Source organism: Lactuca sativa, chromosome 8 (genome assembly GCF_002870075.4).
Source record: "Lactuca sativa cultivar Salinas chromosome 8, Lsat_Salinas_v11, whole genome shotgun sequence".
NCBI classification, from domain to species: Eukaryota; Viridiplantae; Streptophyta; class Magnoliopsida; order Asterales; family Asteraceae; genus Lactuca; species Lactuca sativa.
The window spans coordinates 158,526,132-158,539,670 of NC_056630.2; the positions used below are offsets into that span (position 1 = coordinate 158,526,132).

General features: G+C 38.6%; 1 protein-coding gene across 1 annotated transcript; it reads right to left on the bottom strand.

Moving 5' to 3' along the window:
- Positions 1-893: 893 nt before the first annotated feature.
- On the bottom strand, positions 894-2,744 carry LOC111884050 (uncharacterized). The gene is made up of 7 exons (XM_023880381.2): positions 2,595-2,744; positions 2,266-2,504; positions 2,154-2,182; positions 1,982-2,054; positions 1,672-1,822; positions 1,067-1,226; positions 894-991 (listed from the first exon to the last, which is right to left on the bottom strand). The coding sequence occupies exons 1-7, from the start codon at positions 2,706-2,708 to the stop codon at positions 894-896; spliced, it is 864 nt and encodes a 287-aa protein (XP_023736149.1). The 5' UTR covers positions 2,709-2,744.
- Positions 2,745-13,539: the final 10,795 nt, after the last annotated feature.

Here is a 13,539-nt window from a genome sequence, read left to right on the forward strand (position 1 = left end):
AAAGTTCATTGAAGCTACATAAAAGCTTCAAGTTTGTCTTTTTTCCAGACCCTTTCTTCTAGTATTTTGTAAAACAATGTTGTAGATACAGAAATAATCCAGTTACACTAAAAGATGAGATCACCATATACAAGCAACTTATAAAGTTATAATATGAACTGATTAAACTATACAAAATAGGGCAAAATCAATGCTTATTTGTGCTATGTAAGGTTTGTTAAATCTCAGGAAAAAAGGATAAAGAAACAAAAGGAAACTTGCATGTATTTGTTGTTTAGAGTGAGGACATACAGAAAAAAATCACCTGTAAGAACATCTATGAACATACAGAACAAAAAATCACCTGTAAGTATTCCTGCATTACTGTCTTTGCTCTATCTGACATGGAATGTTGTCTTCCGAGAGTTGGGTGTATCATTGGCAGGGCTGCACTTGATGGAACATCTCTGAACCAAAAATCGCCTGTAAGAACTATGATCATTATAGCCATGAACAAATATCCCCACTCATCCTTCCAATATTAGGTACTTAGTAATCACCTGTAAGGGAGAGTGGCACATGGCGTAAATAGAATAAAGTAAACATTCTTCCACCAAAGAGTGAGTACATGGAAGAAAAGCAAAAAGGCTATCGATATCTTCATCAGATTGGAATAAAGAAACAGGGGTATTTTCTGAATTCTGTGACATGGTTGATGTGTCAAGATACATGATGATTGATGCTACCTCATCTTGTAAAGAATGGGATGATGTGTGATTGTAGAGAAGATTGACTAATGGAGTTACAGAACCCTGTGTAATCATTTGGGTGCTTTTTTTTTTTCTAAGGTTGAGAGATTACAAAGTGCTTTAGCTACTGTTTCTTTCATTCTAGGGTTTACATGTTAAACTGAGTCAAGAATGGCCGAGTGCACCTTTGTCAAATAAAGATGATTTGTTTTGATCTGTGAATTCCATTTCTGCTACTGTTGTCACCATGCTCATCTTCACTTCTTCAGAACATGTGAAAAAAAATGTCTCAATGATACTGAAGATATTATAATAAAAGGCTTTGTATAAATTAATACCTGAAGATAGTCGATGAAGGAAATGTGTAAAGTAATTAGCTTTTGCCATTTGGATGACATTTTGATCAAAGGAAAAAAGAGAATCCAAAAGCTTCTGTGCATTATTGGCAGCTTGAGTGTCTTCACTGCTGGACATGGTGACCAAAAGTAGAATGCATCCCTGAACATTTCCAATGTGATTTCTTAAAGCTTCATTTCTTGATAATTCCAAAAGCAATTTTAACTGCTAACTTTCCTTCAGCAATTTTACGCCCAAGTGAACGAATTATACATTCAATCACACAAGGCTCGATATATATAGCTTAGCAATAAGCATGCTCAACCAATACATGCATTGGCAAATTTCGACCCGTAACTCGTACGACAATTTTTTATTTGACCCTTTATAAATTAAATAACAAATATAACTCGTGTCCATTTACTGGTCAAATCTACTACATCTAAGAAAATTCAACAAGTGGGTCACTAATACACTAGTTAAGATATCTAAGTAGTATTGTAGTTTGGAAAGTAGTGGCACCATACTCTTGAGTCTTTACACAATTCTTTAATAGATGCATTTATTTCTTTATTAGTAGGATTGAAAGGTAGGCTATTATTTTTACCTTTAGATCCTGGAACTGTATCCGTCCCTTAAAAGGCCAAGATGAGGGTGGTCTGTTGTCCTCCACAATTGCTGGTAGCTCTGATGGAATGTTCATGAACTGTTTGATCTGTTCTACTAAAATCACATAATTGGCTAAGCTACAATGCCATCTAGTCAAGAACACTTAGGTACCCGTCAGTGTCAGTGTCAGTGCATAAGAAAGAGATAGCCCAACCAAACTTGTACAAATATTCAACTATCGAGTTAATATATATGTAATGTTGTCTTCAAATGAATATGAAGAAAAGTGGGAAGTGGAAATCACAAACCTGGAGGCACAAAACCCTTTGCTTTTAAGAGTCACCACTTCTCCCACAACAACCATGTTAATCACAATCCCATCTACATTATTCAAGAACATAACTTTCACTTAAGATATTATTTTTATATAATTATTAATTAATAAGTAAAATGTATTAAACAAAAAGCTATGGAAAAAACTTGTAGCCAAATAAGTTGTCATTCGCCTCATATATATTCCTGATAAATATCAAATAACGTTTATTAAACAAAATCTGTACAAAAAAAAACTAGTTTATATGATTATATCATGGTATAATTTTCTAAGAGTACCTTTTTTGTTGGGAGTTCATAGTTTATAACAACACTACAGCTGATGGATGATTCTCTTGAAGCAAGAAGACAAGCATTAGTTGCAACTATCATATGAGATTTTTGTTCTTCCTTTTCATCTACAGATTGAATGGCTGCTAAATTTTGATTCAATTTTATTGTTGCATAACGAAATTTATCTAGAATCAATGCACATTCAGCTTTAGTAAGGTCACTGTACTAAGAAGAAAAGGTTTAGAAAATGATGATAGAATGTAAATTATTGACCTTGAATGCAAAGATCATAAGAGAAACGGGTAAATGAAATACCAGAGGTGTAACAGAGATGTAAGAGATGTTGGAGATGGAAGAACAAACGGCATCAAGCTCATCACGTGTGCTGCAACAAACCACCATTGATAATACTATCATTATTTTATACATTTTTATCCTTTTGGACTTGTAGAACACCCCTCATTACTCATTGATAACTCAATTAGTTTAGGAGTTAAAGACAAATACTATCATTATTTTATACATCTTCACGTATTTTTTATTCCCTTTACCTCTCTCTTTTAGCCCTATCTTGCTCTACGTCCCTTTCATATCTTTCCAATTCCCTTTCCTTTTCACGTTTCAGGTCTCTCTCACGTTCTCTGCTTCTTCTACTGCTTCTATCAGGTGAAGTTGTTTCAGGTTTCTCACTGTTGTTTCTCCACATTCCTCTCTTCTATCAAGTTTCAAGAATTAGGACAAAAAATTTCGTTTCTTTTGTATATATGTTGAGAGATTTACAGTGAGAATGTGAAATAGATGATGGTACAAGCTCGATTTCCACCAGGTGCTAATGGCCTTCAAAAACACATGCATTTGGTTACTCCCATGAGTACGGATTCACCTGAGAGAAGAAACAGAAAGGCACCAACGCCATAGCATGTTGCTACATCTGAATCATACACGTAGTAAGTGGAATTTGTTGCATTATCTGTGTGAAGGTTCATAGCAGCTTTAGTGTTTAAAATCCTAGATCTTATGAAGTAGAAGAATGGAATTGAAATGACAAACTCATTTAGAAAGCCAGCATATATAATCGCCGCTAAACATGATAAAATCAATGTGAATAGAGTAATCGAGCAGAAAAACCTAGCTTACAGATGAAATCAACATAAATAGTTCAAATTTAGATGAGAGAAAGAGAAAGTGCAGTGCTACGGTAGCGTTCGGTGGAAATGGCGAAACCAAAAGAAACTAAGCATAAGATCATAACTAGAGGATGAACTAGGGATGAGCCTTTTCCTTATCCCATCTTTCTTGTGTTGTTGTTGCTTCTTGGTTGTTTGTAGAGAGAGAAAGAGTGGAGTTAAAAGGGTGCACACTTGTGAGGTCCAGAGCATAATAGCCCTAGTTCTTCTTTGATATTGAGGACAAGAAAAACCTTAAAATCGCCGGTGTTTCGAGTTTGAGGAGTCGTAGACCCCCAATCGCCGACTCCATGAAATATATTGTGAGGTTCGATTTTTAGGGAAGGCGGGGTACTTGAATTTTTTGGGGATTTGGTTCCCCCCGTAAGTTGCAATAAAGAGGGACGCACGAATTAAAATTTTATATAACAACATCTCTACACGATGCCCACTTAAATTTAGGTGCCTTCCGTGTTTTTAATTTTTTTCGTTGGACATTAATTTTAGGGCATGCACAAATGCGTGACCTCTATCCTTCAAATTTTGCAAAACTGACATTATTTTTTAGAGCGCGCACAAATGCGCGTCCTCTATCAGCAAGTGTCATTGTTTGCGTGTCATTAAAGGGCTGTGTTTCTAGTAGTGATTCATGAAGCTGGTCTATAAGGGGGTATAAGGAAATTGCCTATAAAATGGCGATTGAATTGGTATCCACTCTCACGCACTACTTCCTTGACTAGTGGAAGATCGTTAACCGAATGGGTAGGATAGGACATTAATTCTCATTAAAAAGTATAATGATAATTAAAAAAGTAACTAAATATTTTTCTAAAATTCCTAATCTTAGTTACTTTAGAAAAATGTGAAAATGGTGTTATTCCATGAAATTGCTCTTTGCATATTGCCAAGTCGTTAGTGGAGCGTGTGTGGTTAACCGACAAACTAATATGGACTAACAAGGGTGGCAAAGGGTAACATGATGTTTTTCATAGATCAATGGAGCATGTGAGGTTAACCAACACATTGATTAGGTGATAAATGACATCAAGAGTACCAAGCAAATTTTTATGGTTATTCAGACTTTGTTTCTGATCCTCGGTATCCCAATCACAAACTTGAAGGGCATAATCGAGATTTAAACATGCCATTGAAAAGTTCAATGAATCTCAAAAGAATCTAGAAATTTCAGTTCATTAAAAACTTAATCCTAAACTTCATTTTTCATGGTGGAAATTGATAAATCGTCTTTTACCTACCTTCAAATATTTTGCAATTGGATTACGGCATCCCTCTTCCAAATTCTAAAATATTGTGTTGGTTCCTAGCCTTAATATTTCATTTGAGTGATATATTAAGCATAATTATCTTATCTAAACTTTGTCTTTATTTTAGATGTCTTCCAACATTGCTTCAAACCCAAACCCTTCAGGCTCTTTCTCCCTCATGAACTTATGTGGGAGGGTAATATTTGAAGGATCGAACTTCAATGATTGGATTCAGAACATCATAATGGCCATTCGTTATGAGGACCAAGAGTATGACCTATATAAAGAGCTTAAATAGATTAATGAATCTACTGCCACTCCTGAACATATAGCTGAGTATAGGGCTCATGAAAAGGACGCAACAAAGGTGTCGTGCATCGTGATAGCCACTATGAATCGTAAGCTTCAAAATTCTTATAAGGACTTCTTCGCTTTCGAAATGCACCAAGACTTGATGGAAAGATACCATCAAAGTGCCCGACAGGAAAGGTATGAAATCAGTTCATCCATGATAACAACAAAAATGAAGGATGGATAGTCTATCACAACCCACTTGCAATGGATGCAAAGGTTTGTGGACCATTTGTTGAAGTTGAATGTCAACTTCGATGAAGAGTTGGATATTGAAATTACCTTACACTCTTTACCTTCTTGTAATGATCAGTTCCATATGACTTATCATATGAACAACGAGGAAGTTACTCTAAGAAAGCTTCAAGGCCTTCTCAGAACTGCTGAAAGTAGTTTGAAAGGCAAGTCTATTATATCCACTCCTACTGCTGCCCCAGTCCTGGCAGTTGGACATGGGAAAGGAAAGAAAAGGAAAGCTCCATTCAAGAGTCGCAAGGGAAATTCGAATGATGGATCGTTTTCTAGTGGGTCCAAAGGTGGTTATGTTGCTCCCTCATCCAATCCAAAAGAAGCAGAGTGCTTCTATTGTTATGAAAAAATGCACTGTAAATGAAGCTGCCCTAAATACTTACAGGACATTAAGGATGGGAAGATAAAGCCCACCTTCGCAGGTATTTATACTATTCAATCTAACAACTCATCACATGCTAACTCTTGGGTCCTTGATACAGGATGTGGTTTTCACATTTGTTCTGATTTGCATGGTCTAAAAAGAAGTAGGGATCTGGAGCACGGGAAGATGAACGTGATCGTGGGGAATAGGAAAGCGTCGTCTGTCACCAAGATTAGAGTTTATTCTTTATTTCTTAGTAATGAGTTAGGTTTAGAGTTGAATAATTGTTGCTACTCGTCAGATATGGCGAGAAACTTTATTTATTTTCATGGTTTGCATAAACAAGGTTTTTTATTTTCATTTAATAATGAAATTGGTTCTACAAAGGCTTTCTATAATGACAAGTTTTATATTTAATAATTTCCTTGTAATGGTAGATATGAAACTGTGATGGTTGTAGACAACTTAGGAAAAATTGTATTGCATATTGATTCGTCCAATGGTTTCGACAAGGCATGCTTGTGGTGTTGTCGTATTATACATGTTAACAAGAAGCGCATAGCCCAACTCCAAAAGGATGGAGTGTTGGAGTCATTTGAATTGAATTCAGATGATACGTGCAAATCTTGTTTTCTAGGAAAGATGACCAAGTCACCTTTCACTAGTACTTGTGAAAGAGGTGAGGGTTTGTTGGATCTCATACACACCGATGTGTGTGGACCCTTCAGATCCGCCACAAGGGATGCTAACCGCTTCTATGTAACCTTTACCGATGATTATAGTAGATGTGGATATGTCTACTTTATCAAGAACAAGTTGGAAACCTTTGAAAAGTTCAAAGAGTTTAACCAAGAAGTGTAGAATCAATTGGGCAGGAAGATAAAGATGCTCCGATCCGATCGTGATGGTGAGTATCTTAGTATTGATTTCCATGACTATCTTATGGAATTTGGAATTGTTTCACAATTGACGCCGCCTAGGACACCGCAACTGAATGGTGTGGCTGAGAGGCGCAACAGAACCTTGTTGGACGTGGTTCGTTCCGTGATGAGTCGAGCTTCGTTACCTATCTCATTTTGGGGGTATGCCTGAAAGATTGCCACCCATATCCTTAATCTAGTCCCAACTAAGAAGGTTGCCAAAGCACCTCACGAAATGCAGACAGGGAATGTTCCTTCATTAGCGCATATCAAGGTCTGGGATTGCAAGGCTTTTGTAAGACAAGAGACTCACGATAAGCTTGAACCTCACAGTGAGCGTTGTATTTTCATCGGCTACCCACAAAAATCCTTTAGATATTTGTTCTATAGACCTAGTGAGAATGTGGTCTTCGTAGCGTGTAGGGGTTTCTTTCGTGAAAGAGAAATCATATGCCAAGAGGATAGTGGGAGGCAAATTGTAACATCCATAAAATTTTAGCCAATTTAAAACATTTTAATCCATTCAAAAACCATTAACTTAATACAAATTGTTTTCAAAACAGTTTTAAACATCAGAGTATCCCCGGAACCAAATCACAAAATCATGAAATATGAGGAGCGGTACGATCACGCCTTTGTCTTTCCACGATCACCTGATGTACCTGAAACAATAAACTGAAACCGTAAGCTCGAAAGCTTAGTGAGTTCTCCCAAAATACCCATACACACATAACCATACACATACAGCAATAAAAAGCATAAAATGGGTCTGGTCAACCATAATGTTGGAATACCCCTGGCCCTCAACCGTAGGGTTGGAATACCAACATACCACGAGTCCAATCATCCTACCAGGATGGTATACTCTCGGCCCATAACCATCAGGTTGGAATGCCTACACTCCTACACGTACAACAACTACTACTATGGGTCTAATCATCCCTCGGGATGGAATACCCCAGGCCCTCAACCTTCGGGTTGGAATGCCAACCTACTACGAGTCCAATCATCCTACTGGTATGGTATACTCTTGGCCCACAACCATCGGGTTGGAATACATAAATACTATGAGTCCAATCATCTTACCTGAATGGAATACTACTGGCCCACAACCATCGGGTTGGAAGGCCCACACACTAACAAACATTTTCACTTACCAGATAATGACATAATAGTCCACATAAACTACGTACTAGGTCCCTATCATCCTACCGGGATGGAATACCCTCTACAACTGCTCAAACATGCGCACATATCACATGTAATCTCCAACCAACATACAGACAGTTCGGCCAACTACAGGTCACTAAGCATAGCCACATCCAGTCTACCAGGATGCCGATCTAACCAGCCATACTAGCATATAATCATTCATCCTAGCAGAATACCAAACTAACATATCACAACAGGAATTAGTTAAATAACAATTCAATGGGCCAACCTTGGTGCCTTAGACCCTTGGTATAATGAGGATAACTCACCTTGCAACTGCCGAAATCCTACAAATCTCTGACCGCTGACTCATTGGGAATCCCAACTATCACACGATAATCACTAAGTTCGAATCCAACATGACTTTCTAGGCCAAGTGCCCTCCCACTCATTAAATCCATTTTCCTTTTACTGGTCCAAGTCCCAAAACCAAGTCTTTATGCAAAGCCCAATATTAGCCTAATTTACTAAATTGGGCCCATCTTTCTAATCGGGCCTTGATCCAAGGTCCATAATAATTATTGGGCCCAAATTACTCAATCTATGCTGTTCAGTCACGACCCAAGCCCAACTAGCCCATAAACAACCCAATACTTCAAGGGCCAAATTCGAAAACCCAATAGAGGGCGTACGTTGGGCGTACTCCTTTGGTACGCGGGGCGTACATCGGTTAGTTGACTGGAAAGCGGGTCGCTGAGCCACTACGTTGGGCGTTCTCGAATTTACGCTTGGCGTATGCGCGTCTGTACCAAAATCCTTCTATGTGCTTAATGGCTTAAGTAGTTAAGCCTATATGCCAGAACCAGTGACAAAAAGGGCCTAGGACTCATAAAGTCTCAAACTTTATCTTGTTTAACGTCCATAAAGCTCTTAACCCAAGCTCTTAACCCATTAAGAGCTTCCTACTTCATACATGGGACAACCAAAGCCATTGGGAACTCATTTTTCTCATTGAAGACCTCTCCTATGGTCTGAAAGGACAACTTATCTTAACCAAAACACATCATGCATCATAATGAGGGTTTTTGGAACAAGAATGGTGTCAAAACTTCACAACACTTAGATCTACACAAAATAGATGTCAAGCAAGAAGCTTTATACCTTTAGGATCTCTTTAACCACCAGAAAACTTCAGATCTACATGTTGGCCTTCTTCCTCCACTCACTAGATGCAACACCTTCTTCTCAAAACACTCCAAATTCACTTCAATATCTCACACACTCAAGAAGTTGGCTAGGGTTTGGGGGAAAATGTCTCTAAACAGTGGAGGCTAAGGTAAGGGAGGGTTATGAGCTCTTAAAGTTGTTTAAATAGCCTTCACACTCAAAGAATTAGGGTTTCTGGATGTTAGGCGTACACTATGAGGCTCCGCGTTCACTTTCCTTCATACGCTGGGCGTAACTCAGCTTACGTTGGGCGTACCCAGCCAAACACGTACATGCATACTTAGCATGCATGGGACCCCTTTGCCAACTTTTTCCCTTAGGGACCATTGATGCCAATAATTTCAAATTACAATATCTGCTTTACCCTAAGTCTGTTCCAGACAAACTTTATATCCACGTAAAGGTGGCGAGAAGTCCTATGTTTCTAGCAACACACCCCGGTCCAAAATCTTCTCGAATGAAACCCATTTCCCATAAAAGACCGAAACACCCTTACTCTTGATCTCGGGAATCCATAAATAAATACTTTTAGAACAGGGCGACCGATTACAGGTCACTAAGCATAGCCACATCCAGTCTACCAGAATACCGATCTAACCAGCCGTACTAGCATATAATCATTCATCCTAGCAGAATACCAAATAACATATCACAACAGCAATTACTCAAATAACAATTCAAAGGGCCGTCCTTGGTGCCTTAGACCCTTGGTATAGTGAGGATAACTCACCTTGCAACTACCAAAATCAAGCAAATCTCTGACTGCTGACTCACTGGAAATCCAAATTAACACATGATAATCACCAAGTTAGAATCCATCATGACTTTCTAGGCCAAGTGCCCTAACCACTCATTAAATCCATTTTCCTTTTATTGGGCCAAGTCCTTATGCAAAGACCAATATTGGCCCAATTTACAAAATTGGGCCCGTCTTTCTAATCGGGTCTAGATCCAAGGTCCATAATAATTATTGGGTCTAAATTACCCCATCTATACTGTTCAGTCACGACCCAAGCCCAACTAGCCCATAAACAGCCGAATACTTCAAGGCCCAAATTTGAAAACCCAACAAACGGCGTATGATGGGCGTACTCCTGTCGTACGCGGGGCGTACGTCAGCTCGTTGACTGGAAAGTGGGTCGCTGACCCACTACGCTGGGCGTTCTCTAATTTACGTTGGGCGTATGCGCGTCTATACCAAAATCCTTCCATGTGCTTAATGGCTTAAGCACTTAAGCCCATATGCCAGATCCAGTGATAAAAAGGGCCTATGACTCATAAAGTCTCAAACTTTATCTTGTCTAACGTCAATAAAGCTCTTAACCCAAGGTCTTAACCCATTAAGACCTTCCTACTTCATACATGGGACAACCAAAGCCATTGGGACCTCATTTTTCTCACTTAAGACCTCTCCTGTGGTCTGAAAGGAGAACTTATCTTAACCAAAACACATCATGCATCATAATGGGGGGTTTTTGGGACAAGAATGGTGTCAAGACTTCACAACACTTAGATCTACACAAAATAGATGACAGGCAAGAAGCTTTACACCTGTAACGCCCGTAGATCCGGGCTAGTCAATTTAGAGATAATAGGGGTCGAAAACGACTTTTCGACAAGGGATTATTTAGAATAAATAACCTTAACCATGTTTTATAACATGTCTCAAGGGTTTCGTACATATAAAGAACGCTGAAATCCGAGTTATAACCAAAAAGTTATGGGTCGTTGAATTTTTAAGGCAAAACGGCACGACACCGGGAGACGTAAATAGTGAATTTATGATAGAGGACTTTTTAGCCTTAGTGATCTGAATAACAGTTGTAGTATACATTAAACAAAGAACATACAAAAAAAGAATGCCCAAAGATGACTTCGTATGAGGAAGTTATGAATTTTCTAAGATTTAGCTTAGTAGTGCACGACCCGGAACTCGAATGATAGTTCGAGCGGTTTTTGGCTTACGCAACCTAAATGAGAGTTGAAGATCTCATTAATAGGAACTCAATGGTAAAAATAAAGACAAAAACGGAGTCTATATGAAGGAGTTACAAATTCTTCATGGTCATTTAACAGTCTAATCTCCTCCTATTGTGAAATTTAAGATTGGTCAAGAATTAGCCGACAGAGTCAAAATGAAAGTTGTAGATCTTGTTTTTACCTACGCGTGCAAAAAAGAACGTCGAAAACAAAGCTCGTATGCAAAAGTTACGGGGTTTAGAAGTCGGCAGGGTGTTGCTGCAAAAGAGGTGACGTTGCACCACCAGAAAGAGGACACGTGGCACCACTAGAAGGGAGAAACATGCATGAACTCGATGAGTTTGTCCTCCAACTTGGCGAGTCCAGCTGCCAGCCCCCTATAAATAGAGGTGCCAGCTTCCTCCATTTCTCACACCTTTCCACACTATTCTTTCTCTCTCTAGACTCTCTCTCTCTCTTTAACCCCCAAACCCCCCCTAAGCCTAGGTTAACCCCCTAGCACCCGAAGGATGCCCCAAGGCTCCCATAGCGCTTGATGACTCTGAAGAGAAGAGCCTCCGGCTCAGAAACTCTGCTCCGGCATAGCCCGGTTTCTAAGCAAACCCGCTATAATTGAGCTATACCTACTCTATCTTTAGTATAACTTATGTTTCAATATAGTAAAGTTATTAGGACCTAATAATAAGTATTTTGGATATTATTAAGAGTTATATAAGTGTCTTTATAATGTCTTTTTAACCACTCGCAGTATGGGGGTTTCAGTTTGGAGGGCCACTTGGGTTGCTGGATTCATAAGTACTTTTATGCCGAAATGATCCTGCCCTCCGGTGTTTCATGTTTGGCCTCGTCTGTATATAGTGGGTGAAAAGTATTGTGTTACCACTTATATAATAGTAATAGTAGCTAGACTATTAGTTAGTCGCGATTAACGTCAGACTAAACCCTAGTGATATTCATACTAGGTTTTGTCGAGGATATTGTTTAAGAGTAACGAAGTGTTGTCTGAGTGCCGAGTCACCACCTAATCAGGTGAGTGCATAGTTACCTTCATCTTACACATAGATATGAAGTATTTTAATAAAATTACGTGCTATGTGTGCATATTTCTTGAATACTTGTTGTCTATGGTGGTGAAAGATTTGTATACATGTTTTAAATGATGTAAATTGTATAAAGTATTTTATATCTACAAAATATGTTGGGTAAAACATGGGTAGATGAATGATGAGGGATAAAAGCTGAAATAGAGGAACATTAGTAGTATGGACCTATTGCCCTATAGGTAAACATTGGCAGCAATGTACCTAGTACCCTATAAATGAGCACTGGCAGCTACGCCACAACATGTAGATGTTTCAGATCTACGGTAAACGTCCTAGTAGCTACGCTTTAAGGACAGCATCGACAACTGTGCCTAATAGAGAGCCTTATGGCCATGACATTAGTGTTTAAAGGTTACTGGCAGAAGCACCTCATAGAAAATGTCACAATTCTGGCAGCTGTTCCTAAGTGATAATATTAGCAATTGCACTTGACCACTTTATCAATAGCAATGATGGACTTCATGTCGTTTCCTTAGAATAATCCTTAGAAATGAATGAACAAGGATTAGTTGATTTTTAGGGTAAATCCTTAAGAAGATAATGGGGATGGGTGATTAGGTTGATTGTTTGATGTTTAAATATATTAATTATTTTACTGTGGGTTGAAAGCCCTATATACTCACCAACTTTCCCAACCTGACCCACTCCAGCTTATTTGTATCACATGTGTCGATACAAAGCTACTTTGCACTAAGAGATATAAAAGAGATGTAGATCACTACTGTAAATGAATGTAAGTTCTGTTTAGGCTTATGTTTTTGTATTGACGATGACATGACAACGTTTTGAGAATGAATAAAAATACATTTCTGCGGAAATGTTTTGATAACATATTTAGCATGTTTTTCTAGGAACAAATTCTGCAACATTTTTATTAAGAGAAGTACTCTGATTTTTATAAAGCATAAACAAAATCGGTCTTTTCTGGCCGTGAAAATGAGGATCTCACAATACCTTTAGGAGCTCTTGAACCCCCAGAAAACTTCAGATCTACACGTTGGTCTTCTTCCTCCACTCACTAGATGCAACACCTTTTCTCAAAACACTTCAAATTCACTTCAATAGCTTAAACACTCAAGAAGTTGGCTAGGTTTTGGGGAAAACGTCTCTAAACAGTGGATGCTAAGGTAAGGAAGGGTTATGAGCTCTTAAAGTTGTTTAAATAGCCTTCACACTCAATGAATTAGGATTTCTGGATCTTAGGCATACGATGGGCGTATATCCTATACGTTGGGTGTACGCTATGAGGCTCCGTGTTCACTTTCCTTCATACACTGGGCATAACCCAGCTTACGCTGGGCGTACCCAGCCAAACACATGCATGCATACTTAGCATGCATGGGACCTCTTTGCCAACTTTTTCCCTTAGGGACCATTGATGCCAATAATTACAAATTACAATATCTCCTTTATCCTAAGTCCGTTCCCGACGAACTTTATATCCACGTAAAGGTGGCGAGAAGCCCTACGCTTCTAGCAACAC